This window comes from Balearica regulorum, chromosome 24, assembly GCF_011004875.1.
Source record: "Balearica regulorum gibbericeps isolate bBalReg1 chromosome 24, bBalReg1.pri, whole genome shotgun sequence".
Classification (NCBI taxonomy): domain Eukaryota; kingdom Metazoa; phylum Chordata; class Aves; order Gruiformes; family Gruidae; genus Balearica; species Balearica regulorum.
In genome coordinates, this window is record NC_046207.1 from 2,132,818 (window position 1) to 2,160,681 (window position 27,864).

A 27,864-nucleotide genomic window follows, 5' to 3' on the forward strand; every position below is an offset into this window, starting at 1 on the left:
CCAGGAAAGAGCAGCGCTCACCGGCCGCAGGTTGCAGAGCCGCGGGGAGCCGGCTGCTGTTTAGCACTTTATTAAAAAGAACATAAAGAGCCAGCACCCGCTTCGCCCGGACTCGTGCTCTCCCATGGGGAAACTGCCGCTGAAGGAACACTCAAACAGCAGTAAATGAGTTTTGGCGAGGCAGGTCTGAGGTCTCAGGCTGCTCCGGGGATGTATCAGAGCCCCAGATCCAAAGCCAAGGGTGACCCACAAGCGACGATCGCAGAAATAGAGGGCAGGAGGGAGGGTGAGCAGCAAGCTGAGCGCCTAACCCATGCAAAATGAGGTGCTGCCTGTCCTCCCCCAGGCAGATTTAACACGTTTCCATTAAACTGACATGAAAGAAGGGGAAATCTCATGTCTAAATTCAGATTAGCTGAGGCTGTGAGCTAGGAGGGAACACCTGCTAGCAGAAACAGGACCTGCGAGGCCACCTACTCCCCCAGCGAAGAGATTGTCCTGGAAGACATTAAAGTGCCTAAATTCCCTGGAGTCCCACCATACAGACCCACAGGGGGACAGCGAGGACCTCGTCCCCTCCACGGGCTGCAGCCACACTAGGGGAGCAGTCCCATCCCACAGACCCAGCTGGTGGGTAAGAACTGGAGCAGGGAGAAAGGAGAGGGGAGACGGTGCTGGAAAAAAACCAAACCCCTACATTCACCTTGGGAAGTCTGCAAGGAGACGCCTCATCCCACTGTCTGCATTCAGCTGGCAAAGCTCATTAAAAGAGGTGGCCTTTCACTGCCCTTTTCAAACCTGGAAATTCAGGCCTCTTCCATGACAAAAAAGAAAAGGTGAATTAAGAGATGAAATGCCGGAGGAGGAGGTACACCAACCCTCCAAGCCCAGCTACAACCGTGCCCGCTGCCAGCCGTACCCAGAGGAAATCCAGGGAATCCTCCAGGCGGGCGTGCAGCCGCAGGACCTGCCGGCGCGTGCTCTCCCAGTCCCCGGAGTTGTCGATGATGTGAGTCGCTAATTTGCGCTTCTTGTCCAGTGGCAGCTGGGAAGCGATGCGAGCTTCGGCCTCCGCCTGGGACAGCCCGTTCCTCTTCATCAGCCGGGAGAGCTGCATCGGCGGGTCACTGCCAGGATGGGAGGGTGGCACTGAGATGGGGGTGCAGGAGGGGTGAGGGGGTTCGCCTCACTTCCTCGGCACAAGGGGGAAAAGCCAGGGTAAAGCATGGGGGAGAGATGCTCCCCGCTTTGTTTCGGATCCAGCGCAAGCATCCTGCACCCAGATTGGTGGTGCCAGCACCTGCGGCACTGCCCAGGCTGACCCCGGTGTGTGTTTTCGGCATTCCCACAGCCCGTAACACCGGGGCAGCACCCCAAACCCTGCCCCAGCACAGGGAACACAGGCTGTGGAAGGCCCAAAGACAGAGATTTCCCCTCTAGGATAGCGCCAGGTTTCAGGAAAACCCCAGTAAAAAGCCCCTCCTACACTAGGATAAAGGAGGGTATCGCTTCTCACACCTATAGAAAAGAGGCAGCATTACCAAAAGGCTTCGCACCAAGGCCGAAGCTAAATCCCCACTGGAGCAGGAGGGACGTGACAGCCCCCTCCAGGCTCTAAGAGAGGCAGCAGCGTCCCGGTCCTCGTGGTTCGTGTGGCACTTACCAATAAATCAAGACCGTGTATTTCATAAACTTGGTCAATCTGTTGGTCTCAAAGAGCAGAGGGATGTCAAGGATCACGTAGCGGTAGCCTGCAAAAATGACAACACTCCCCTCAAAAAAAGGGACAGCGTTACCTGGATTCCCAAATCCCTCGTGCTGCACGCGCACTGCGGCCATGGCTGCTCCAGCAAAACAAGCGGGAGAGCTCTACAGCTCCACAATTACAGCCAAGAGCAGAGCCTGCTTGCCCTCCTCCCTCTTGGAGGGAAGAAACGGTTTCGTTCCGAGTTTCCAAAGGAAAAAACCCCAACAAAATAATAAAAAAAAAAAACCCAAAAAACAAACCCTAACCTGGATGATCTCAGACCAAAGGTGAAGCTGGAGAAATATAATGAGGAGCTGAAATGAGAAGCTCAAATGAAAGCGCCTGTGCCTGGCTGGCAAAAGCGGCAGTCACGCCGTTGTTGCTGGCCTCTCCAGGGGAGCAGTGCCCACAGCAGAATTTGCTCTTCTCTCTTTCGCATGTCCAAGGCTTCACCAGGCTGCAGTCATTTCAGCCGATGTTTCCCAGCTCAGTTTTCTTCCCTTTTTGGAAAGCTTTGGCTAAACAGTTCCATTTTTCCAAGGGGAGCAAGGAAATCCTTGCAGACCTCTCACAGCTGTGACACTGAAATGTGGGGGTGCCTCCAGGGGCAGCCCCAGGGCCTGAGACCTCACCAAAACCGGCCAAGTTTGGTTTAAAACTGCCATCACCACGCGGAGCAGCCAGCAGAGGAGAGCTCGTAACAGCCAGTCGCCGTCCTCCCGGACCCTGCAGCCCACCCCAGGCCCCCCACGTGCCTCTGCCCTTCGTAAACGCCAACTCCCCCGGCAGACGGCAGCGTTTGGGGACGGGGGTGAGCCCTGCTGAGCCTGGTGGGAGCAGGTGAGGGTAGGGGAAAGCTGCATGTCGGGACCTCACTCCCCTGCATGTGTCCCAGCCACGGGGACATCTCCAGTTTTACTGGTGTCCCCTCTTTATAACCAAGCCCCCCTAACTGACCTGGCCACAGCAATAAAAACCTTGACAAAGACATCATCATCCAACGAGCCACCATTTTACCAGCATCTCCGCCCAGAGAGACTTCTCACTGCCCTACAGTTTGATCGATAAGAGCTTTCCTTACACAGCGATCCTTAGAGACAACATCCAGCTATCTCAAATCATTAAAACCTGACTAATGAGGACAAAGCAGCCTGCTGAAGACACACAGTGCTCTCGCCGAGGGGCGGGACAGCATCCGCCTCCCCAGCCCGCAGCCCCGGGTTCGAGACTCCATCTCTAGCTCCCGGCTTTCCTGCCTGTTGCTTCCTTTGTGCTTCCTCCTCCTCCTCCTCGCCCCGCAGCAGAGCACGGCCCTTGCGGCATCCTGGCACAGGCCTGTTCAGCTGTCACAGGGCTCAGCTTTGATAAGCTCCGCAAAACCAGACTGACTCTATTAAGACATCCTTCTGTCTACACGGAGACCTCCAAAACAGCTGGTGATCTTATCTGGCATTTGATTAGACCGAGTTTGACAGCTGTATTTGTTATATTTATCAGGGGAAAAAGCGGGACTTTGGAAACCACAGCTGTCAGCCCATTTCTCACCTTATCGAGACTAAAAGGGCTCCGCAGCTTTCATTGAAAACCAGGGAGGCTGGGGGCAGGGAAGAATATTTGGCCGTTTCGGAAGGTATGACATTATCCAGCAAGTAATCTCAGAAGAGGCCTCACAATGCTTTTCTCAGCCCCTACAGAAGTACTTTAAACCATAGAAGAAGGTGGTGGTGAAGGGCAGCAGTGAAAGGCAGGAATGAATCCTCCAAACACCAACGCAAAAGGCCACCGGTGGCAGAGCACAAAGGCCGTCACTCAACGTCGGTTCCCTTTCTCCTTCGTCCCTCTCCCCGCTTTAAAACCAAAGGCAGAGCAAGCAGGGACAGCTCCTGCCCGAGCACGAGTCCCGGTGTGCCGGGCCACGGCCTCTTACCTAGCACAAAGTACTTCAAGATCTGCTTCAGCATCTCCTTCTGGATCTCCGGGTGGGTGATGGAGTTCAGCAGCTGCCGTTTCTCCGGGTGGGAGAAGATAATGTTTCCTAGCGCCTCACGATTTATTTCGCCGTTTTCCAAGAGGATCTCGCTGCCAAAGTAATGCACTATCCGCCGATAGGCCTCGAAGTGGGGCTGCACCACTGATAACATTAAACAGCCGGAGGTTAGAGCCAGTTCTACAGCACATTCGGTGTTTGCATCAGCGATCGGCCTCAAATGAGTTTTATTCATTAAATAACCGAGCTTATTCTCCTCAGCAGGCAGCACATCTGCCTGCCAGCACATGCTGAACAGAGCCCGGCGTGGCTCAGCGCTGCAGCCCGGCAGACACCTGGCATCGGTGCTGCGGGAAAGCGTCTGTAAAAAAATCCACAACCCCTTCTCAGCCCAAGGTCCCTTTGAGGGCTGACACCCGAGAGATCGAAGCATCCTGCAAACATTAATTCAGCGCCACAACCCTCCCTTGCGCGTGCTGCTGCTCGGGGTTAGAAGTCAGCAGGGTGGGCGGGAGGACTCGCTGACGGCTACAGGGACGGACACGGACGGGGCTGAGCTGATTCCTGCTGCCTGCAGGGCGAGGAGTCGAGCAGGGAGATCCTAGAGAGACAGGGACCAGCATTAGGTTTATTTTAGCTGAAAACTTCAGCGCTGGGTGAACACAGCCTGGCTGCTACAAGTTGGCTCTGGCTCCTACTAAGGTGGGTTTTTTTTTTTACTTTCACCTCAGTCACCAAATTCTTCAGGAGAACGAACACAGAAACCTTCCAAGAGGTCAATTCCCAACAGGTATTCGCAGGGATTCTGACATTACATGAGCGTATAATTTCAAAGCCACCAAAAAAATCACCGACAAAAAGGATGCAGTAATAAAACCATAATTAAGATCAAGCTGAGGCTAACCACAGAGCATGACAGACCGTATATAATTTTCTCTCCAAACTCCAGGTATACTGCCACAGGTTGTAACCTCAGGCCAACCTAATAAAAGTCTTTAAGACCAATTTCTTTCTCCTGTGGAATTTCACATCGAGGCAGTTTCAGGATGGGTGAAATCCATATAGTAAATAAACACATATAAAAAAGGAATTGGAGAAAAATGAAGTGATTGGTAGAAAACCGACACCGAGTATCTGTAGTGTTTTCCTATCGTCTCCGAGGGCTTTTAGCACCACCAGCAAATTTTCCACGCCTCCAGGAGAATTACAGTGCAATAAAATTTTAAGAGTATCACAGCTTTGAGTGGCTACACGGTAAGTTCTTCACCAAATAGAAAAGCACAGGCACTTCAAAATGACACAGCCTGCACCACCGCTCAGCTGCAGACCCAAAACCTTCTGCATACAAAATCAGCAGCTCTTCCTGGAGCGAGCACTGCTCTCCTTGTTATCCCGGTGGTACAGAGGGATTAACATCTTGCCCCGCATCACACCGGTAACTGGGGAGAGCAGCGTCTGCTCCGGTACTGCTGAGGCAACAGATGTGGATTCTGGGTCTTTTCTGTAGCCAGGACAGCACATTTCTGGAGCAGCGAGAGGTAGATCAAATTCCCTCTGATCTGGGATATTTGGAGCCTTTTTTTTTTTTTTTTTTTTTAGCGCATTAAGGCACAGGTAATTTTGTGGACCAATCTCTCAGTATTTACAACCAAACACCATCCAGCACAGAGGGAAATTCTCTTTCAGCATGTTAGCGATCCCACCGAACGCGTTACAGGATGGATGTGCTGGGGCTGAGGGGGGACATCAGCTCAGCCGAAAGAACCCACTTTACAGAGAAGGGCATTTGTTTTGCCACAAGTTGATTTTCAAAGCCGGGAAGCATTGCATTCCAGGAGAGGGAAACTCAGGGCAAGATCTCCCCACAGTGTTTGTTATTAGAACAAGATTTTTTTTTTTTTTTTTTTTATTAAAAATATATCCTAGTTCCAATCCCCCTGAGACAGCTGCTCCACGCAGCCTCATCAACATGGGAGGGAAACACTTATCTAATGTACCCAGAGCACCCTCTGCCGTCTGCGCTTCCCCACATCAATCCCAGTTGTCAGGGGAAGCTCAGGGAGAAAGATCAACTATGCAAAACTCACCCTCTCTGGCAATAACATCGGCATCAATCACGGCACAGCCCAGTTCCCGGAGTACGGCCACCACCGTGCTCTTCCCTGACGCGATTCCACCCGAGAGTCCGACCAGGAACATCGTGCTCTGAAATGGAAAGAAAAGAGCTTGAAAACACGCCAGGACGGGGCTGTTTTATTCCTGCTGCACACATCAAAACATTTATCCCAAACAGGCAACTTCATTCAAAGCTCATTTGCATAAGTTCTCAGGGCGTCACTGAGATATTAGCATGATTTTGGCACCCCTCTGAGCTGAGTAGCCCTGTTTTACAGGTTGAAGAACAGCACCAGGTTAAACAAGGCTTCCCTGGACCCTGCTAACTCTGGATGTGCAACTCAAGCCAGCCAGGTTACCTGCAGCTCCACGCAACTCGCTCCCCTTAAGCATCTGCACCCATCAAGCCACAGCCTCACCTCCAGCACCCTAAAGCAGAGGACATTTCTGGCAGGGTTGTCACAGGTGACCCAGGATCAGTGACAAAGGGGAAGAATTCAGACATCTCAGCCCGGACAGAGAAATGTGAGGACTGAGATGGAGAGCCCTGCTTGATCTCTGCAGCGGGGCGTAAGAGGAGACGAGCTGCCTCTGACATAATCGGGACGCAAAGCACACAAGCCAGTAAGTAAATCACATTCCCACGTTACATGGAAGCCAGCGCAGTCATCGGCAACCCAACGAACACAAGAAATCATGGCTCTGAGCAGCAAATTTCTGTCTATTAGCCTGCAAACACGGCACTAAAGGCAGTGTCCGTGTTTGCCAACGGCCCTGAGGCTGCGAGGGCACCGGTAACCCCCCAGCCGAGCTGGAGCAGACAACTTCTCTCATGGTTTCTACAATGAGATCTCTCCCCATTCAATCCAAAACCCACAGCCCTCTAAACCCCGCTTGCACCCGTTCACCAAAAGGCCCAGCGGTGCAGAGGCAACTCTGGACAGGAGTGGGGACTCCTGTGAGCAAAGTGGTATCTGCATCCCCGAAAAGGCAACAGCCACAGCACGCTGGGAAAGCACGAGCCCCGCAGGACAGGGGGTAGTGCGAGGAACAGACCCCAGCGACCCCTCTCCAGCCCCGACACTGGCCCCGGCCAAGGGCCTTTGTGCAGCCAAGTCCCGCAATTCCCCGAGGACAGAGCTTCCAACTTTGCTGTCACCTTGTCTAGCGTAATGCCACCCGCACGGACGAGAAGCCTGAACCACCCAGCTCGTGGCTGTTGCTGCTTGCATTGGAGAAGAAACTGGTTCTGTCATTTTTCAGCCAGGAGCCACAGGCTGCTGGTAGACACCCCTCAGCTTCCGCTTGCCCAGAGGGAGGCCCAGCTCCCGCCGCCTCTCCTCGGAGCCACGTATCCCAAAACCCAACGATCTCAATAGCCATCACTCTACCTAACTTGGTTCTGGCACCACACCTCCCTCCAGACACCACAGCCACCAGCCCCAAAAATCCCTGCACATACAGGAACCGGGTACCCACTGCTGGCACTGTCCCCCACGAACAGGGATCACACTGATTTACACCCAAGGGCAGCAGTCAGGAACATGGGCCTGCAGAGCGGCTGAAGATGGAGGAAAACACAGCACTGTGTCCCTTTTTGCTAGGAAAAAAACTCCCAAACACTTTTATCATAACTCAGTCCTACAAACAGGACCTACACCCACGGTCTGGGAGTGAGAAAGGGGGTGGATAAGTCCTGAGGCAGCTGGAGGCAATTCAGCACCAGGAGGAACCAGGAGTTAGAGCAAAAGCCGGCAGCACCTGCCAGCAGCGTCCTTCGCTTCGTGGCTGCCGAGAGCCGACGCCAGCCTGCAGCAGCACCACGTGCTCTTTTCCCTTCCAAGACGCCAGGCGAACAGATGGGGTTAACTCGAGCAACAACGAGGGGGAATTCAAAGGGAATCAGAAAGGGCGCTTATAATAAACAGCAGTGCTTTGCGGGAGGCTGACGTAAATCTCGAGCTTTGTTGCCAAGCGAGTACGCGGTCCCCATGGGGAGCCTTTCCCGGTGCTACGGTGGGCTCGGCACGACAGAGGGGCTGTTTATTTATTGCAGCAGGTTAAAAATCCAGCCCTCCCTAGCAGGGTTTTATGTGCCCTCTGCAACAGCCTACAAGGGCTAACGCTGCACGAGGAGAATCAAACCTCACTGCAGGGGCGGAGGTTCCACTCACATGTTTTTTAAAAATACATTAAAACCTCTCCTGCCCATGTAGAGCAAATACAGGGTTTTAACTGCAGTAACCCCAACACTCTGGCCTCCAGCCTCAGCTGGGACTTGGTCCCAAGAAAACCTGCTATTTCTGTCCCTCTGTTACATACCTCGGCAGGCAGGCGGCTGCTGCAAGAGTTACTGCAGGGGTAAAAGAGCACTTGGAAGGGTTCGTCTAGAAACCACGGCCAAATGAGGTTTGAACACACTTGCACTGTCACAGGGCCTGTACAGATATAAGATCCACGGTACAAGGTATAAATATTTAACTAGCTTGGGTTTGAATGGTACACAAGGGTAGAGAGGCCAGCCTGTTTCTGCAGATGTTACAGGCAGGAGCCAGAACCAGTTTTCCCCAAAATACAACGGGTTTTGGGTGTATTTGGCCTGCGCCAACTAAATCAAATGTGGGGAAAGCTGAAATGCGAGAGACAGAGGCTAGTCAGACTGGAAAACTCGGTGAGTTAGTCCTGCTGCAAAGAACAATGCCCTGGGAGATGCAACCCAAAGACCTGAGGAAGCAGCTTTTGAAGACTGAGGTGCCCAAATATCCCGTTCTCTGATTCCTCTGGTGTTTGAGCAGGGTGTAAGTCGCCCGCCTCAAGCTACCGGGCTGGCACGACAAGGAGGTTAGAGGACAGAGCCGAAACGCTTCCTCCAGCGCTGCACTACACCCAGCCCTCCTCCTGCTCCCGTCCTCGGCTCTGACTAGTGCACTGACAGACCTGGTGTTTGGCTCGAGGGGACTGCAACTGAAAGGAAAAAACCCGTAAAATACACCGCTGCCTTGGTGGGGAAAATGCCGCCATCACAACCACCCCCGTGAACCACCCCCAGGCTTTTCGGCTGGTACCGTACGAGCCCCACGTGGTAACAGTTTTCACCAGACAGGGGCCCTGACCGCAAAACGGCGCCTTCCCGGTGGTCCTGAGCCCGGCCCCGTGGCCGTGGCCACCCCCCGCGGCCTCCCCAAGCCCGGGGCGCCGCCATGGCTCCTGCTCGGGGCCTCTGACACGGACGGGGGGTCAGGCCGGGCAGGTCAGGCCCGGCCGCCCCGAAGGAGGGAGGGCTGGCCAGAGAGCAGAGCAGGCTCAGCCAGGCCCCGGAGGGACCGGAGGGGCCGCCCACACCGGGCCGGGCCTGGCCGCCGCCCGCGAGGTGCGAAGGCCGGAGCGGGTCCCCTCACGACACCCTCACCCACTCACCCTCTGCCCGGCTTCACAGGCGGCACAGTGTCCCACCCGACTATTGGCTGGTGGGAAGAGGGGTCCCTCTCTCAGCCAATCGGCACCGCCCTCATTGGGCTCGGCCCGCCCCCTCGAGCAGGAAGAGGGTGAGGGCGCGGGCAGGGCGGCCTCGTAAAGGAACGGGCGACGGAGAGGACGGGCTGCGGTTCTCCCGCCACAGCGGGTAGCCCTGCACGGCTGCCCCGATGTGAAAGAGCCCTCCCGCCCCGGAGGACTGCCCCGGGACGCCCCCACAGGCCGACGGGAACTGTAGTACCGGCCCCGGCGCAGCCCGGCCACCGCACGCCCGCGCAGACTACCGGTCCCGGCATGCACCACGGCCCGCCGCCCAATCGCGGCGCGCTTTGTTGCGGGGGTGCGGCAGGCGCCGAGGCCCCGTTTCAAGATGGCGGACGACAGTGAGACAGCAGCGAGGCGGCCACCGGCGAGGCCTCCGCGGCTGCCGGCGGACGAGAACGACCACGATCACTGCAGCGACTGCGAGAACGAGGCGGAGCACGGCTCCAACCGGGGGTGAGCGGCGGCCGAGACCGTCCGCCGAGGCGGCGGCCGGGCCCATTGAGGAGGGCAGCGGCCGGGAAGTGAGCGGTGCCCCGCCCTACGGGCGCGCTGATTGGCCGCCGGGCAGCGTCCCGCGCTGCGATTGGTCAAGCTGCCCGTCAATTTGGCGGGGGGGGACGGGCCCGCTGGTTCCCAGTCACGCCTGTTGTGGGAGCGTGTTCTGAAGCTCAGCAGGGTCGGGCCCGTCCGTGGCGTGGATGGGTGACGGCGTGCGGGGTGTCTGCGGGGCAGCCAGAAAGGAGCCGCGTGTGCTTTTTTTTTTTTTTTTCCCCCCTCCTTTTTTGGCAGAAATGAGCCCAATTCGCAGCTTTTCTTGTCCTTGTGTTAGGGTGTGTCTCCCCACATTCTCCTTGTCGTCCAGCACAAGCCCCGTCCCCCCTCCCAGCATCTCCGGCATTGTGGTGGCAGCCAGGGTGGTGGTGGTTTGGTTGGACATGTTATCCCGCTTCCCCGGAGCCTCGGTGGCCTCCCATGGCCATCACTGCGCCCTGGAAGAAGCTCAGGCTTCTGCACACCCGTCCCCTCGTTACCCTAAACACAACCCAGGGTTTTGCAAAGCTCAGTCGATGTCGTTTTGTGGTTCGCGGAGCGTCCAGAGACACGAAATGGTGAAATAGCAACAATTAGGCTGGGAGCGATCACACGTGGTGAGACAGGTCCTTATCTAGGTAGGAAAGATCTAAAAATCCCAAACGTAGTACCCGCGTTGCTCCCCGCCTTAATTAATGAGGTGCAGAGCTGCCTTGCCATGCCTGTGGTTTGCAGGAGAGGCTTCGTTCTCATTCCTGCTGGCTTTGCAAGCACCAGGGCATGGGAACATCACGTCTTTCTAGAGGTTTCCTGAGGTTTTGCGCCTTGTGCTTCACACGCCTGAGCCTCACTGGGCTCCTTTCCACTCCCCAATGCCCCAGCAGCTGCTTTCCCAGCCCTGCGACACAGAGACCGTCAGCTTGAAGAGCTCTTCTCCCTCCATCGGCAGCTTTCCGTAGGCAATCCCGCCTGTCTGGTAGTCAAAGTGAATAAAAGGTCACATAAGAAATATCACAGAAGCTTTTTTTTATGACAGCACAGATGCCTGTTTATATTTTATTTGCCTCCTAGGTGTGGCACTGTGTCTCAGTTTAATAGGTTTAGCTGTGCTTGGGGAGATTTTTCTTTTCTTTCCCTCTGACATGATTAGGTTTGTGGAAACCAGAGGCAAGCAGAGAGGAGACATGGTGCTTAATCACCATTATTTCCCAGCCTAGCAGTTCAGCATGCCCTTTGCCAGGAAACGGGTGTTCTTCAGCCCTCTTCATATCCTAACGTGGGCATCACATCTCCTGCAACCCCGAGGAGTTAAAATGCTGTTACTGCCCCAACTAGGGTGAGCGTCAAAGTGCAACAAGCTAACCGGGCAGCCTGGGAAATGTCCTGTAACAAATATGCTTAGAGGGTTCGGATCGCTGGGGAAATAATGTTAAAAACCTGGCTGACGGGCACAGCGATAGCAAGTGCACGCCAGGGAGGCTTTGGAGCTATCTGACAAATCTCTTGTCCCCTCAAAACCTCCTGGGGCTCCACCCAGGAGAGAAAAGACCAAGCAGTAGGAAAGGCGGTGGTTTTCTTCCTTGATGTACGTCGGTCCCGTTGATTTTCGTGCTTTGAACCGCCGGGGTTTGCAGAACAACGCTTGGAGTCTGGCCTCTGCCCAGTTCGTGTTGAGAGTCACTGGATCTTGGCTCTGAGATTTAAAACGTAAAAATATTACTTAGCGACAGCAATACTTCCTTTCCTTTTAAGGACAGGAAAGAGGAATTGAGTTTCCTCTGCCTCGGTCCTGTGTCAGCGCTGGGAAGTGGCTGCACTGCTCTCTGCTGTGGCTGTCCAAGTTAATTTCCCAAAGAAAAAAAAAATCTCACTTTCCTCTTTGTCACACTTTCCTTTGTGCAGAGGAGGCTCCTGCCGTGTCTCCAGTGTCTGTGGAGTTTAATTCCCGTGTAGGTAAAAGGCACCGGCAACGCAGGGGCACCGGCACAGGCTCTGCTCCCCGGAGCTGCTGTGGGCTTGGTGGGGGTTTGTCGGTTCACAGGCAGCAAGCGGCAGCAGTGAGACCAAGGATTCGAGTGTCCCAGCCCTGTGAACCAGCTCTGCTGTTGGCAAAACCACCTGGGGAAGTGGTTTTGGGTGGGAGAAGTTCAGGGACGGTCCCGTGGCATGAACTGGGTTGTTGCTGAATGGGATGTGGGGAAAGCAAAGGGGCTTTTCTTGGTGGGAGAGCAGGCAGCCACCTGGTTTGGCAATCCCTGCCCGCACTTAGACCGTGCGAGGATGTTTCTGGGACAACTGCTGTGCTCTAACGTGCAGAATTTTAGTTTTAGGTGTTCTGTGGAGCACAGTAATGGCACATTCTGCTTGGGGACCCGTGCTCTGCCATCTGCAGAGCCTCCCTCATCACTCCAGCCCCTAATGAGATTACAGCCTAAGTACTGTGCCCGATTAGCTCCAGGTTTGGCAGAAGGATTTTCCAGCACCTAAATACGGAGCAGGGATCTACTATTTCTCATCCAACACCTTTCAGACTCAGAAGCAAGGCCGTGCAGTGGAGGAATTGCAAACCGCACAAGCCCTTGTCCACATCTGCATTTCCACTTTGAGTTTTGGGGCAGAACTAGCAGTGTTTGGTACCGTTTGCTGTCGTAGGTGTGAGAGGGTCTGAGAGCCTGAGCGTGGCATTTTGATTTATGTAATGAAAAACACTCTTTGATCGCTGCAGCGCGAACACTATGGGAGGTAACTCCCAGCCCCTGCCGTCGAAATCCCCCCCATGCCCACCCAGAGTTTCCCACTGGGCATCAGGAGCCGAGGAAGCCGCGGGGAGCCAACCGCAGCCGGGCTTGTCCTCCCTCATGCTTTCCTCCTCCGCCTTGCAAAAATAAAGCTCTTGAATCCGGGAATACAGCAGGAGTGCACGCAGATCCAGGTGATAAATAAGTGGGTGCCGAGCACCAGTTTGTTACTGGATGTGTCTGGTGTTTGCCAGCCTCCATAGGGGCTGGTAGAGGGCAGTCAGCCCGAGCCTGTCTCATCTTGAACAAGCCCAGCTGGTTTATTTAGGTGTTTCCAAAAGTCTATTTTTGAGATCACTCAGGTTATGGGTATTATTTTCTGTGCAGTGGTTAACGTGGGTTCCTCAACCTCGAGGAGCCGTCCTGTAGCGGGGACAGGGGGTTGCGGCGATAGGCAATGGCTGTGACGGCGGCGATGCCTTTCCCAGGAGAAGGGAAAAGTGTTTTCCTTCGTCAGAAAACGGACCGTTGCCATCCTGCGGGTAATCGGAAGATATTTGGCATAGCGCAGCCAACGTGCCCTTCTCCACCCGCTTTATCTCTCAAAGCAGCTCAGGCTGGAAGGGAGATATGGGAGGAAAAAAGCTGTAAGTGCAGCTGGGAAGGCCATGGGCTGTCAGACGGGAGCTGGCCTGGCAGTTAACCCTTCCTGGGGGGTGAAACCAGCTTCATGGGTCGCGTCGGCTGTGGTAACTGGGATTTTGGATGGTGGTGGCTCATCCCAGGGCACCGGTGAGGTGGTGTTGTGAATTTGAGGAGCATCCGAGGGGCTGCAGCTGCACTGAAGCACAAAGAAAAAGATATTTGCTTTCCTAAGTGGACTTTAAAATAGAAAATACCTTTAATTGTTGCTTCCCTAAGTGTAGTGAGATGAACCTTTGGGTTTTCCATCATTTTCCTATGTTTCCTTTGCTGGCAACTCCTCTGTCAGGTTGTTCTTCGTCTCCCAGCTGGAGCAGGGCCTTTCCCCACACCACAGCACCTGGGAATGCAAAACCTCATCCCACCTTATGCCACCCTGATTACTTCCAGGTCACGATGCCTTTGCTCATAAATCAGGGAGGATTTTTCTCAGCGCTTTCACCTGTGAGCCCGGCATGGGGGTGAAGTGATATCGGTTGGGCTGAACTCATTAGCAGCAAGCTGGGAGTTGTCAGCTCTGATTTATGAAGCAAAGCGACACCAACCGAATACACAGGGGCCGGGAGGATTTTGTTTGTCGCATCTGACACTCGCAGCATCCCAACACGGAGGGGACTGGGGAAAGTGTGTCCGTCTCCTTCGGAAGGGGCGGTTTCCAGCATCTGCCCTCAGATATGTTCACAAACCCCCCCTCCTGTCAGTCTGTGGTGTTAAAATCGGTGAGAAGTCAGTTGGATGCATTTATTGCAGCTCCATGGTTCATCCCAGGACCTGGATGCGACCATCCCGGCTGGTTGGAGATCCGCCAGGTCTCATCTGCGCTCCTTTGCAAGGAGTTTAAAAAAACAAACCAACCCAACCATCGTGCATTTGTCACCGAAATCAATAGCGGTGTCAGCACCGCTTTGCCGTAATTACTTTTGCTGTCATGTCAGAGCTCGCATCTCCCCGGGTGGAGGTGAAGGCCTTTCCCAGCAGTGGGAGGAAAGGTGAGATGTCCCCTCCCAAGGACGGTTCAGCAGCGCTGTGGGATGCTGATCCCCGCAGAGCTGCGGCTCCGTGGCTGCTCTTCTCTGCTCTGCTCCAAGTGCTTAAAGTGCTTCTGGAGAAGAGGGGGGGGTTTCTCATCGAGAAACTACTCATTCCCTGTGCCGGTGAGCAAACACTTGCTGTCTCCCGGTGTTTCACATGAGGCTCTGCTGATAGACAGGAATCTTTTTTCCCCGCAAATGCCGTTTGCAGAGTCCCTGCTTCTGTTCAGGTTTTGTCCAGAGGAAAGCCTTTCCCAGCTCAGCTGCTCCGTGTCCTGCAAACCAGACGTCGCTGCTCTGCAGGGCGACGGCTGCCTGTCACATTGGGTTTCTGCGCCGTGAGCATCAGCAGCCTTGCTCTCCACAGGCATCCCTGTACCCAGCCCTCCTGGCTTCATCCCTCTAAAAAACATTTCTCTATCCACTTTACCCTGGTTTCAAAACTCACTTGCTACTCACCCCAGGGATTTTTTTTTTAAACCTTGTTCCCCTCCCGACTCTGTCCTTCTCCTGGCCTTGCTGAAATAAATAGTTGGATGCTGCTCCAACATATTTTCCAATGTGTTTCTTCTTTCCTTTCCCTGCCCCACGCTCTGCACTGCTATCTTGTGTTTGGGAAAGACATTAAGCCGGTCCGGAATCAAGCGGCACTCGGAGGGTTTCCAGGCTGGCCGGAGCCTTTGGTTCACCGTCCGCCTCTGGGCGGATTAGAACTGTGCGGTTGTCCCTGCTGTGAAAGCAGCAGTCATTTTGGGGTGCAAGGAAGGAGCAGCCTCTATATTGTAGAATAAAAAAAAATATACTGGCTTGGATCCCTGAGCTGAGATTTGGGGAAAGAAGGGGATGAGGTCCCAGGGAGCAGGATACTTCCCATGGGGTCCAGGCTGATGGGGGTCCCCAGGAAAGATGGGCCAGACCCAGTCCCGCAGAGCTTGTACTGATTTCCAGCTAAACCCGCTTTGGTGTGGACAGTGGTGCCCGCCAGCAGCTGGCTTTGCGGTCGTAGGTGCTCAGGAGGTGCCGTTTGATGTGAAGAGCACCTCCCACCCGGGATTTTCCATGGCTCTGTCCTCTCCCTGTTAAGCCAGATGCAGGTTATCGTCCTTTTGTGAAAACAGGAGAGGAAAGATGCTGCGGTTTTACTGCAAAACAAACTCTGCGCCATCGACGGGGTCGTGCGTGCTGTCCCCCCCACCTCACTTTGCAGAAGACCCCTTGTGCATGTCGGCAGCTGGCAAAGCGCCCCTGGCCTGGTGTGCCCTCATCTTCCCCTCTCGTTCCTCTGCTCGGTCCCGCTCCATCCGTCTCTGGGGTTGAATTTCCACCTGAGCCGTGACCCTCTCGGAGGCTGTAACCTTGTTTTGGGGACTGTTGGCAGGGAGGCCTGGGGTGCTCCAGCTCCGCAGCGGTAACGTCACCTGCCCTGCATGGGGGTGTCTCGTGCAGGGGTGAGATCGTGTGCACTGTGCCAGGAGCAGGCACCTCTCCTGGGTTTGGGTTTGCTGGGGGGGTTTCACGCCTGCGGCTGCTTTGGGGTGATCATCATCTGGATGTCTTGGGCTGCCCTGCATCCCTGGAAGGAGGAGTGATGTCCTGGCACAGGTGCTTCCCACGCTGTGCTCCCAAAGAGATTTGCCACTCAGTCTCAATTATCCACCTCCAGCATAACAATATAATAATTTTCCAATATAACAGCCACTCGTTCCCTAAATCATCACCTCTGCAGGTGGGGGGACATTTGGCACAGTGTCCTTGGCCACTGGCCCCTCTGTGCCTTATCTCCAAGGCTGGACCAGTGTTTGCCGCTCCTGTGTCCATCCTTGGGCTCAGAGAGGAGCAAAAGCCCTAAGCTGGGCATCATCGCCCCTCTGCGGGGTGGATTTGGGCACATGGGACCGAGTGGGGTAATGTGTCGGCAAAGACGTGGCCACCTGTGGGGCAGGGCTCGCTCCCCACTGCTCAGCAAACCCGTGGGGTGGGAGATGTTGATGCTGGTCCCCCTTTGGGAGCTCGCCGCTGGGAGGGATGCCAGGGGGAGGACGCGTGGCTGTACCCCCGCCATGTACCTTGTATTCCCCCTCCTGGAGACTTGGACTCAGAGCAGAGAGCTTGGATTTTCTTTAGAGAGCTTCAGAAACCCTGTAAATGTTCTCCAAAAGAAAACCCCAGGGCTCCAATGATGTTTCTTTTGTTCCCTAGTGGCTTGAGTCCAGCAAATGACAGCGGAGCCAAAAAGAAGAAAAAGAAACCCAAACGGAAGAAAGAGAAAGGAGGAGATCAGCCCGACCAGGCTCAGGACCAGGCGGTGAAGGTGACCGACCCCTTCCCGGACTTGTGGCCCTGGACAACAGCCGGCCCTGTCCTGAACCTCTCTGATATGGCTTAGGGCAAGGAAAGAGTCTCCCAGTCCTGATTTTAGGCACTCGGCTGCTCAAAAAACTTCAGGTTTAAAGTCATTTTCCAGCCTGGCTCCGTGCGTGGGAATTCCTGGTTGCTGCAGGAGGTGTTTGTGGAGTGCTCCAGGGTAAACGCGGTCCTTGGCTGGATATCCCAGCCAGTTCCTGCGCTGCGGTGAAAGGGTCAGACTGGCGCCTCCGAGTTCTTCTTTCCAGAAACCAGCTGCCTCCTCGCAGGCAGGGAACCGCCACTCTGCCACCTGCCAGCTTCCTCTCCTGCCCACGGGCAGCACAACGGAGGCATTCTCCTACTTCTTGGGCGACATCTGATGTTGTTGATTTTTGCTTGATTTACATAAGAACAGCAGCTGGGTCAGAGCAGGGTCTGTCTTACCCTTCTTGGCTTTGCCCGATCCCAACTAGCAGCCGGTGCTTGGGGAAGGAGCGTGGGACACGCAGGGTTTATCCCTGCTGGGGTAGCACCGTCCCAGCCTTCTCGTCCCCTCTGGTCCTGTGGCAGGGGACACGCGCACAGATCTGCACATCAACAGAGGCTGTTTTCTATCCAATGCCCAGTTTCCATCCAAATATTTCTAATATTTTGTCCTTCTGACTGTGCAGAGCATTAAATTGGGGATTTGAGTCTTTCAAACTAACTTCACCGGGAATCGCGGAGGAGCTGGGGTTGGGAATTCAGCACAGAGCTGCCCACCTTGCCCAAGGTCTGCATGGGGAGGGGGGAGGAAAGTGTCCTTCATCTTGACTCAGCCTCTCCGCGGTGCCCAGGGACTCCTCTGGAAGCTGCAGTTTGCAGATATGGATCCAACTTAGATGGAGGAGGCTGAAGCTGTGAGAGAAAAGCCACCGCAGAACACCCAAACGCTGGGTGTGGATCACCCCAGGGTGCCTCTGCATGGGTGTTAGCCAAGGTGAGGTAGGGAGGTTAGCTTTGGGGGCTCGCAGCACCCTGCTTTCCTGAAGCTTAAAGCATTTTGAGGCAGTTCATCCATCCCCTTTGACCCAGGAGTGCCTAGAAACCAGGTCTAGGTATGTGGCAGGTGGCTGGTAAAAGGGTTCATCCATCTTGTAGAGGGTTACAAGTGGCTCTAGGTTGGGAAGGGAGTCTCCTGCCTGCCCTCCCCTTCCTGGCAGCGCCCCAAGGCAGGGTCAGCTCCTGGTTCCCCTAATGAGGAGCTGAAATACAGACCTGGTGGCTCAGCTTACTCATTTTGTCTTTCCACCCTCCTTTTCTGCCCTCAGGTGAACTCTTTACCCGCTGAGAGGATCCAAGAGATTCAAAAAGCCATCGAGCTCTTCTCTGTAGGTCAGGGCCCTGCCAAAACCATGGAGGAAGCCAGCAAGAGGAGCTACCAGTTCTGGGACACGCAGCCAGTGCCCAAGCTAGGTACGTACAGCCCCTCACCGTTTTGTGCTCCTTGGGAAAAGCCTTGTGGTCCCCACGCTGCTCAAAGAAGCTGGTCTCTGGCCAGCAAGCGAGTCCCTGGACAGCCCCTCACTGCTGTCCTGTCTGGGCTTCAGAGGTATCAACGACCCTTGTCCACCACTCAGCATCACGGACGGAGTGGTCAGCCCTGCCACCGGAGAGCTGTGCAGGCAGCTGCGGGGGTCGAGGGGGCCGAGGAGCCATTTCGGACATCCTCCTGCCTTTGGGTGTCCCTTAATCTCAGTTTTAGCCCTTGAATCGGGTCTCCCCAACCCTCTGTGCCCAAGTTTCATGTGGTTTGCTGAGCTCACATCAGCCTCTGGCACGGGTGGGCACTGGGGCTGAGCCAGGAGAGGGGAGACACAAACCTCATGAGCATCTGCACCCCCAAGCTGCTGTGCCCACCTGAAGATGGGGAATCCCATCTCTTCATCCCCTCTTCCCCTTGTGAACAGCCTGGCTGTGCTTCCCAGCTCTAGTCCTTGCTCCAACCCTTTCTCTGGTTTGCTCCTGATGCTGTCAGCCTGCGTCAGAAGTGATCTGCTGTCGGTAACGAGGCGTTTCTCAGCGTGGCAGCAGCGCTTGGCAGCTGAGCAGATCTGAAAGGAGAGGGGCACGCTGCCGCAGAGCTGCGTGGCTGGAAGGTGTTTGTTCCCGTGCTAATTGGAGCAAACCTGCAGCGCTCCCGGGGTGCCCGGGATTGTTTCACGTGGTCTCTCCGCCCCTGCATCCCCCAGCAAAATCCACGCAGAGCTCAGGAGAACTACAGAATGAGTCCAAGCTGCTAGTGTCTAGATTTACCCGAAGCTTGTCATGGCTGCAAATTGACTGCTCTGCAGTGATTTCCTTCATGGGGTTGTGTCCAACCCCTCTTGCTGCGAACGCCGTGTTTGAGTCCCTTTTTGTGTTGCCAGCCCCAGTCTGAGACTTTCTTTGGTCTCAAAAACTGTTTGCTGGGAGCGATGGTCTCGGCTTCGTGCTGGGAGAATCAGAGTGAGATGGATGCGAGACAGCAAAACCTGATCTTGCATTTGCCTTTTTACCCAGAGGATCCTGCACATGACAAACATCATTTCTGCTTGGGTGAACCCTGGAGGAAGAGCGGAAGGTATCTTCTGGGGAAGGAGAGGCACAAAACAGCCCACTCCACCAAATCGCTGGCTGTGTGCTCTGGCTGCTGGCTACTCGCTGGGTCCCAGCGTCGCCTGTGGTCCTTGCTCTGGAGCACACTCTGGCACGCAGCGTTACATACATGAGGCTGTTTAGGGTCAGGGAACAAAAGTGCTGTGGGATTTTTGGAGCCGGATATCAGAGCGGTTCAGCACCTGCTCAAAAGAGAGAGGACGGCCAGGGGTGAGCATTTCTAGAAGCTGCCTGGGGTGGGTGTGATGGGTGCAGTTCTTGCTCTGTGCTTTTCTTCACCCCCTCATTGCCTGGAAACCTTTTCAAACCCTTTTTAAGGGATTTGCTAATTAGCGCGGCATGCTTCTCTTGGCAGCACTCGAGTGATGCTGCTGTGTTGACATCCCCGAGAAGGCTGGTGCTCGAACCGACATCTCTTGGCTCAATCGGGGGCTTTAGGAGTCAGTGGCTTTTCAACAAAAGTTGTCTTGTTCACTGCAGCTCTTCTTTAAGCACGGTGGGACGGAAGCCCTCACACTTGCCAAATGGCAGGGAGAGAGCCGCTCTCCAATGGAGGAGCTCATGGGAAAGTGCTGGCCGAGGCTGGGACTGTGAGGATGGGGAAGGATAAGGCATCGCGTGTGGACCTGGAGGGTGTAGCTCTGAAGCTCTGATCAGTTTGGTCACCTGTTCTGCTGCACGCAGGGAGGAATAACCCCAGCACCAGGACAGGTTGGGGGTGACCTGCTGGGAAGCAGCGCTGCGGAGAAGGACCTGGGAGTCCTGGTGGACACCAAGCTCTCCATGACCAGCAGCGTGCCCGCGTGGCCAAGAAGGCCAATGGTACCTGGGGGGCATTGAGAAGAGCGTGGCCAGCAGGTCGAGGGAGGTTCTCCTCCCCCTCTGCTCTGCCCTGCTGAGGCCACAGCTGGAGTTCTGTGTCCAGTGCTGGGCTCCCCAGTTCAAGACAGACAGGGAACTACTGGGGAGAGTCCAGCCGAGGGCTGTGAGGATGATGAGGGGCCTGGAGCATCTCTGATGTGAGGAGAGGCTGAGAGAGCTGGGGCTGGTTAGCCTGGAGAAGAGAAGACTGAGGGGGGATCTTATCAATGCTTATCAATATCTAAAGGGTGGGTGTCTAGAGGAAGGGGCCAGACTCTTCTCAGTGGTGCCCAGTGACAGGACAAGGGGCAACGGGCACAAACTGGAACACAGGCAGCTCCATCTCAACATGAGGAAAAGCTTCTTCCCTCTGAGGGTGACCGAGCCCTGGGACAGGCTGCCCAGAGAGGTTGTGGAGTCTCCTTCTCTGGAGAGATTCCAAACCCGCCTGGACACCATCCTGTGCAACCTGCTCTGGGTGATCCTGCTCTGGCAGGGGGTTGGATGAGATGATCTCCAGAGGTCCCTGCCATCCCCTGCCAATCTGGGATTCTGTGTGATTCTCTGCTGCCCGATTGGCTCCACTGTTGCCCCTGAAAGAGGATTTTTGGTTCTCTGCCTCCGTGTCACATTGAATGCATGGCACGTCCCAAACTGGGTGGGTGAAATGGCAATCCTTGTGCCAGGGACCTAGGGTGGGAGATCACACTGGGGAAGTGGGGCATGTTGGTCACCAGATCCAGGTATCGTGAGGACTTGGCTTCAAACAGCAGAGAAGGATCTTCATGGCTCCCTGCTTTCTCTTACAGGAGAAGTGGTGAACACCCACGGTCCCGTTGAGCCAGACAAAGACAATATCCGTCAGGAGCCATACACCTTGCCCCAGGGCTTCACCTGGGACGCCCTGGACCTCGGGGATAGAGGCGTGGTGAGTACAGGCAGCTTGGCACACACGTGTTGGGAGGGTGTCTCCATCGCACGGTCGGCAGTTCCATGCCTGGATTGCCAAGGATGGTTTTGGGGACGGGAACATGTCTTTCACTGCACCGAGCAGCTCGCCAGCTCAGTGGTCGTGCTGTCTCCTTGGAGTTAGATGGGTCTGACCTCCACCGTGCAGTTACCTCTCACCCATCTCATGTTGGGCTGGTTTCTTCATGGGGATCAACAGGGACTTCTCCACATCCTCTTTAAGCGTAAGGATGCTTGAAGCCAGGAGTTTTCCCTTAGGAAGACCCTCCGGACCATGACCCATCCCCAGGAGATGACTTGAGGGCAGCAGGACTTACTGTGTGTCCTGCTGCTCGCGTGGCGCCGGTTCAGAAGCCTGGAGCAGGGGGACGTGCCGGTAGCAGGGACATGGCTGCACGTGGTGCCCGTTGCTGTGGCCACACAAGAAGCCTTCAGGGTCCCGTCTCAGGGCAACTGGGGGTTGCGATGGCTGAGTAACTCCCTTGACCTGCTTGGTCTCTCCTGCTTTAGCTGAAAGAGCTGTACACGCTTCTGAACGAGAACTACGTGGAGGACGACGACAACATGTTCCGCTTCGATTACTCTCCCGAGTTCCTGCTGTGGTGAGTGACACCACGACCGCGGAGCAGAGGGTGTTGGATGCTGGCGAGCCTGATCCCACTGACAGCGCTGTAGCTGCCTTTGTCCCATCTCACTCCTTTCCGAAGTCTCCCTTCCCCACCTGTCACCGCATGCGTGTGTGGTGTCCCAGGTACACTGTGAGAGGGGTCTCTCACCCAGCCCTGCCTGCCTCTGGGTTCTTTATGATACGGGAGCCTAAAACTGGATTTTTTTCCTCTTTGTTTTGATCCCTCAAGCATTTGTAAAAATCACGGTAGCTGAGGAGCTTCCCAGTGCCCTGGAGCTGTAGGATGAAGGCAGCTGCCAAGTAATGCTGCCAACAACGACACTTGGAGACCTGTTGCAGTGGAGCTGCTGTTTCCTCAGGGCATTCATGAATTGAGGAACATGGTTTTCCTCCTGTGTCACTAGCGAGAACTTGCCTTGGCCATGGAGTGCAGGAATTGCCCTGGATCCCAGCGGTCCTGCCATGTCACATCGCTCTCACGCTCTCATTCCTCCTGCCTGCAAACCCACGGCTGCGTTGGGCAGTTGGAGCAGGACATGGGGCGTCCCAGGACAGGATGGAGGGGCAGGAGCAGGTACACAGGGCACCTTTGATGGGACGTGACTTCTGAAGTGTGTCTCTTCTCCAGGGCGCTGCGTCCTCCGGGCTGGTTGCCCCAGTGGCACTGCGGGGTCAGGGTGGTCTCCAGCAAGAAACTCGTTGGATTTATCAGTGCGATTCCAGCCACTATCCACATCTATGACACGTGAGTGCTGCTTGGCTGAATTTCTCATCCTGCCCCTTGATGGCATGTGGGGCTTCCTGGGGGTGCTCAGGAGGTCTGGCTACGTTGTCCTCCCGACCAGCTGAGCCAGACCGACACCGTTCAGCCATGAAGATGTTTTGCTGCTTGGAGAAGGTGCGGGAATATTTAAGGTGGGCGGTGAAGTCCTGTGCAAGGACATCTTGTAGTTAGTGTCTGTGAAGGCTCTTTCCCTCAATGAGGGAGGTCAGCTCAGAGCTCTGGCTTACAGAAATCCTCCAGAGCTGGATGGAGACCGTTTTCCCTGGAAAAACCTTGGGTAACAGCTTAAGGGAGAGTTCTCCAAACCCAGCCCTTGCCTCTTGGCCTTCCCCAAGGCTTTGACTCCTTTTTCCCTTGAAGAGGCTGGAGGTAAATTGCCCAGGGCGTTGCAGCGATCCTCCCGGGTCAGGACAGTTGGGTCTCATGCTCTGCATTGTTTCTTTCCCAAGAGAGAAGAAGATGGTAGAGATAAACTTCCTGTGCGTCCACAAAAAGTTGCGCTCAAAACGGGTGGCTCCAGTTCTGATCCGGGAGATCACACGGCGGGTTCATCTGGAGGGAATCTTTCAGGCTGTTTACACTGCGGGAGTGGTGCTGCCAAAGCCTGTGGGGACTTGCAGGTGAGTGTCTCCGGTTCTCCAAAGAGATTTTGGTCTGCAGACCTTCCCTTGCCGGGATCCCCTCTGTGCTGTGTCACATGTGTGGGATTCCCCGGGACAGGAGAGATCGATTCCAGCCCAGGTTTCTCCTCCCCACACCATCCTTCCAGGATTAAGTCCAGTAGCTTTGCTTAAGCTGCTCGTGTATCACAAGACAGGAGACTTTCTGCACCGCAAGCGCTTCAGGCTGCCCTTGTTTTTCTCTGCGGGAGCTGCTGGCCTCTTCGCGAGCCAGTGTGATGTTCTCGCTTGCCCTCTGATGGCAGCTACGAGAACCTCGTGCCCGTGCGGCTGTCCTGCTGGCCAAGAACAAGTCTCCCACCGTGTCTGTGTTTCTGCAGGTACTGGCACCGGTCCCTGAATCCTCGGAAGCTCATTGAGGTCAAATTTTCCCACCTGAGCAGGAACATGACTATGCAACGTACCATGAAGCTTTACCGGTTGCCCGAGGTGGGTGCCAGGCGGGGCTGTGAGCCGCAGAGGCAGAGTTCATGAATTGTTCCTCGCTGGGCGAGGGATGAGGGATGGGAACTGGGGACACAGACATCTTGGCCAAGGTCGAGTCCTCTGCCTGGAGAACTGGGGTTTGTTTCATGTAGTAAATGACTCTGTCAAGCCATTGCGCTTTATTTAATCTTTCTTTATTTTTGCCCGGGTACCTGCATTTTAAGGGCAAATACTTGCAGCTAGAGGACCCTGTGAGCTTTTGTTTCATGGTGAGTCATATCCTGTCCTCCTGGTAAAACGAGAACACAGATATGACAGCCTTCATCTGTCCAAACACAGCCTCAGAGCGACCTTGAGTTGGGTTAGTCCCTCATTCTTCAGTCAAACTGATCGGTTCTGTCACTGCAGTTGTCCTGCTGGGGAAGTTCCCCAGCTGGATATGGGAGAAAAAACAAACAAAACATTAAAATTGCCACCCCCTTCCCCGACCTCGTTGGCTTCCTTCTGTCGGTCAGAGCTGCTTGTTTCGGTTGGAGAGCGCTGCTTTAGTGCTGGGCTCCTGTCTTCTGCCTCCCGCCTCAGCAAAGGCACCAGCTGCTCTTCTGTAGCTACCGACTTTTGCGCAGAACCCCAGACCCAGAAGCAGTCCGTGCTGCTTGATCTGGGCTTTGCTGAGCAATCCTGACCCTAGATTAGGATTAAGTCTGACTGGAAATACCATCAGGCGGTTCCTTGCGGTGCCCAGGGCGCGTCTCCCAGCCTGTCCCTGCCGTGTGGGAGCAGAAACGTGGAGGGAAGCAGAGATCTTGTGTGGTTGGTGGGTAGGAGGCCATTTCCAGCAGGACTTGACCTGGCACGTGGGGCTCTGGGACCCACTGTGCTTCTCTGCCATCTTTGCCATCGGTGCCGTGGCTGATCCCTTCCATCCTGCCGGGCAAGCAGGGCTGGGGGAGAGTGCTGGGTTGTGGGACTGAAAACGGGCTGATCTAAGCAGTGAGCATCTCTGTGTCGTTTGTTGGAGAGCCCTCAAGTGATAAAAGCCACCGTGCAAGCAACGCAAACGATTTGTCCCACTTTCTGTAGACTCCCAAGACTCCTGGCTTGCGGCCAATGGAGCACAGAGATATCCCTGCAGTGCACAAGCTCTTGACCGAGTACCTGAAGCAGTTCCACCTGACACCCATCATGAGCCGAGAGGAGGTGGAGCACTGGTTCTTACCTCAGGAGAACATCATCGACACCTTCGTGGTAGAGGTGAGGGGGCAGGAGCAGGACTGGGAGGTGTTTTCCTGGGCTTCTGCCTCCACTGGAAGAGTGTGTGGCGGCTGTGGGAACAATCGGGGAGGTTGGTGCCCTGGGCAGCGAGATGCTCTTCCAGGGTGGGAGGTTTGCGCTGCTGGAAGATGGTGCCTCTCCATCCTGGGCTGCCCCAAGTCTCCTCACAGGGAGCCCACGCCTCACTCAAGACTAGCAAAGTCCCTCTAAGGCTCCGGCTGGGCTTTATCCTGGCTCTGACGTGTTGCGGTGTCACTTTTGGCTTCCAGAGCGCTCCGGGGGAGGTGACAGACTTCCTGAGCTTCTACACGCTGCCCTCCACCATCATGAACCACCCAACTCACAAGAGCCTGAAAGCTGCTTACTCCTTCTACAATGTCCACACCAAGACGCCTCTCATCGACCTCATGAGCGATGCTCTCATACTCGCCAAGTCGGTGAGTGATGGCGGGGCTGGGGCGGCACTGCCGGGCACCGGGCAGCTCCCTGCTCGCCTGGCCACCCTTGGGTTTGTGGGGAGGGCCGGCCGCGGGGCAGGGATGTACAAACCCAAATCCTAAAGGATCTGCTGCCCCGGAGAAGAACGCAGGGGTAGTCTGAACCCTCTGGCCAGCGCTGGGCTGAGCTCAGGGTGTCTGCTTATTTCTTACAGCAAACGATATCACCCTGCATCTGTAGTGCTTGAATTGAGGGTGGGTACGTCGATGCTAAATCCTTCCCCATCAGCCTCGGTCCCTTCTGGGGGTGCAAAGCTGACGGAGGGGGGGCAGCTAGCTCACAGATGGGAGGAACTCCCCAGGACCTAAGCAGGAGCTGATGGCTTCGTGTCTTGCCTTTGCAGAAAGGATTCGACGTCTTCAATGCACTGGATCTCATGGAAAACAAAACCTTCCTGGAGAAGCTGAAGTTTGGGATTGGGGACGGGAACCTGCAGTATTACCTGTACAATTGGAAGTGTCCCAGCATGGCGCCAGAGAAGGTCAGTGCCTCGGGCTGGTGGGGTCCTCCAGCGCGCGAGAAAGGGGTCTTGTCCCCGCAGCCCCAGGGAGATGAGTGTGCTGACACACGCCTCGGCGTTCCCAGGCCAGCAGGACACACTAATGGGTGAATCCAGGGACGGCTCCTCTCTGCTCTCCTCGCTGTGCCTGCGCAGAGGGTGTCCCTGGGGAAAAGCGCCCACCGCTTGTCTCCCCAGGCTCATCTTGGACTAGGGCAGGTTCAGAGTCCTAAACCTCACGTGCATCCGCACGCAGGACCCCTTCCCTCTGTGGAAGGAGGCCAGGTCCAGCGAGGAGACGGGCTGCAGGGTGACAGACTGGACACCGGTGGTTGACAGTCACTTGTCCACGGCTGGGTGGCAGTTGCTGTGCCCTGTGAGCCTGCACGGGAGCCAGGTGTCACCGTGCAGCCCGGCAGTGCATCAGTCTGGTGTGGCGGGACAAGACGAACAAGAGGCCCTTTAGAGAGAACAGACGAGCTTGAGAGCCGTTGGGTCGTCATTGAGCAGGACCCCGTGACGATGAGGAGCTCTGTCAGCGCAGTCACTGGTGGCACGTGCAGAGGGGCCGAGCCACGGGGTCGCTGGGCTGTCACCTTGTCCCCAGGGCCAGCCCTGGGCCATTTTTAGGCAGCACCTGGTTGCTACTGTGTCTCCACCCCAAAGATGTGGTTCAGCATCTGCCTGATCTGTAGCCACCTTGGAGAGGATGGTGCTTGAGAACCAGAAGCTGCCTGACTGCCCAGTGCTGCAAGCCCGCCTGCGCTAATTAACGCCTTAACGGCAGTAACGAAGCGTTGGTTCCCTTCACAGAGTGCGTGAACCCAGGTCTCTGGGTACAAGCCCATGTGCCTTAAACCAGCCTTGCTGTGCCACTGGGCCTGTCAACAAGCTCCAGGCGGTTGCTGGGAGGTTTAAGCGATCCCTTTTCTCACTGGGAGAGCTGGTGGGTTGGAGACCCTGGGGTCCCATCACACTGCGGCCGGAGAGCACCCAGCAGTGCCGGCTGCCCGCAGAGGGGCCTGTCCCAGTGCGAGGCTCTCGGGAAGCAGCTTCTCCAAAATCTGTTGTTATTTAGCTTAGAAGCAACCTTGGCCCATAAATCGAGGCTGTCTTGACTGCCCGGACTTGTCACACCCCAAACATCTGTCCCCTCCCCAGGTCAGAGCTGGCCAGAGTCCGTGCACCCCATCAGCCGCACACTCAGGGCTCTCGCTGCTCCCAAATATCCCAAAGCCGATGGGGAAACCCACACGGACAACACCGAGCCCTCCTGCTGGGTACGGCGAGGGCTTGCGAGCTATGTCCGCCCGGAGCCGGGCCTGGGGCAGAGGACGGTGGTGGTCGGGCACCTCTTGACCTGCCGTCTCCGTTGGCTCCCCCAGGTCGGACTGGTGTTGCAGTAAATGAGCCCTTGCCAGGAGAACGCGGCGCTGCCAAGGAGCCGGGCCCGTTGGAGGCGCTGCCCTCGTCCTTTCCGCCAAAGCCGGACCCGCGCCGGGAGAGGTGGAACCGAACCGGCCGCTCACCGCCTGGATTCACTGACTGCGTCCCGCAGCGCCGGCCGCCGCTCCCCCGCTGGCGTCAGCGGTCTCCTTTGTTTTGATTTAATTGCATCCTCGTAAAGACGTGATCAAGGGAATGTAACTGCTGAAACTAGCTCATGATTGGCATATAATGGAGTTAACGGGTGAATAATAAAAGTATATATTATATATATTTTAAATCTTTCCTGTTCCAAACTGACACGAGTTGCATTCGTCTGCTGAAGGCCGCCTCCAGGTCGCTGGACCGTGACTTTTCTCGACGGGGCCAACCGAGGTAGATGCTTGCTGCGCCAAACGGCTCGGCGCCGGCGTGGTGGAGCACCAGGGTGCGGTGGCCAGGCTCG

The 27,864-nt window shown here is 55.6% G+C and overlaps 2 protein-coding genes across 7 annotated transcripts; one reads left to right on the forward strand and one right to left on the reverse strand.

Annotated features, from left to right (window-relative positions):
* Positions 1-28: 28 nt before the first annotated feature.
* On the reverse strand, positions 29-9,798 carry DCAKD (dephospho-CoA kinase domain containing). Of its 6 annotated transcripts, XM_075775539.1 has the most exons (6): positions 9,267-9,402; positions 5,822-5,939; positions 3,675-3,878; positions 1,664-1,751; positions 920-1,127; positions 29-814 (listed from the first exon to the last, which is right to left on the reverse strand). In XM_075775539.1, the coding sequence occupies exons 2-6, from the start codon at positions 5,931-5,933 to the stop codon at positions 764-766; spliced, it is 663 nt and encodes a 220-aa protein (XP_075631654.1). In that variant the 5' UTR covers positions 5,934-5,939; positions 9,267-9,402; the 3' UTR covers positions 29-763. The 6 variants fall into 6 exon arrangements, with proteins under 6 accessions (XP_075631654.1, XP_075631652.1, XP_075631655.1 ...); XM_075775537.1 differs by lacking the exon at positions 9,267-9,402 and adding an exon at positions 9,660-9,798 and having other exon boundaries at positions 29-1,127; XM_075775540.1 differs by having other exon boundaries at positions 29-1,127; positions 9,267-9,648.
* NMT1 (N-myristoyltransferase 1) lies at positions 9,687-27,690 on the forward strand. Its single transcript, XM_075775535.1, has 12 exons — positions 9,687-9,821; positions 16,570-16,681; positions 18,027-18,171; positions 21,024-21,142; positions 21,694-21,785; positions 22,440-22,556; positions 23,045-23,215; positions 23,596-23,704; positions 24,785-24,955; positions 25,246-25,413; positions 25,818-25,955; positions 27,359-27,690. Exons 1-12 carry the CDS (start codon positions 9,694-9,696, stop codon positions 27,377-27,379), a joined length of 1,491 nt encoding a protein of 496 aa, XP_075631650.1. The 5' UTR covers positions 9,687-9,693; the 3' UTR covers positions 27,380-27,690.
* Positions 27,691-27,864: the final 174 nt, after the last annotated feature.

What these genes read in the sequence shown, in the direction of transcription:
- DCAKD (XM_075775537.1), bottom strand. Translation starts at nt 5,933, where the DNA reads ATGTTCCTGGTCGGACTCTCGGGTGGAATCGCGTCAGGGAAGAGCACG. An exon ending in CTTGAAGTACTTTGTGCTAG is followed by an intron (nt 1,752 to 3,674) that starts GTAAGAGGCCGT and finishes TCATTTTTGCAG; the next exon opens with GCTACCGCTACGTGATCCTT. An exon ending in TACACGGTCTTGATTTATTG is followed by an intron (nt 1,128 to 1,663) that starts GTAAGTGCCACA and finishes CCATCCTGGCAG; the next exon opens with TGACCCGCCGATGCAGCTCT.
- NMT1 (XM_075775535.1), top strand. Translation starts at nt 9,694, where the DNA reads ATGGCGGACGACAGTGAGACAGCAGCGAGGCGGCCACCGGCGAGGCCT. An exon ending in GAGCACGGCTCCAACCGGGG is followed by an intron (nt 9,822 to 16,569) that starts GTGAGCGGCGGC and finishes TTTGTTCCCTAG; the next exon opens with TGGCTTGAGTCCAGCAAATG. An exon ending in CTCTCATACTCGCCAAGTCG is followed by an intron (nt 25,414 to 25,817) that starts GTGAGTGATGGC and finishes TTGCCTTTGCAG; the next exon opens with AAAGGATTCGACGTCTTCAA.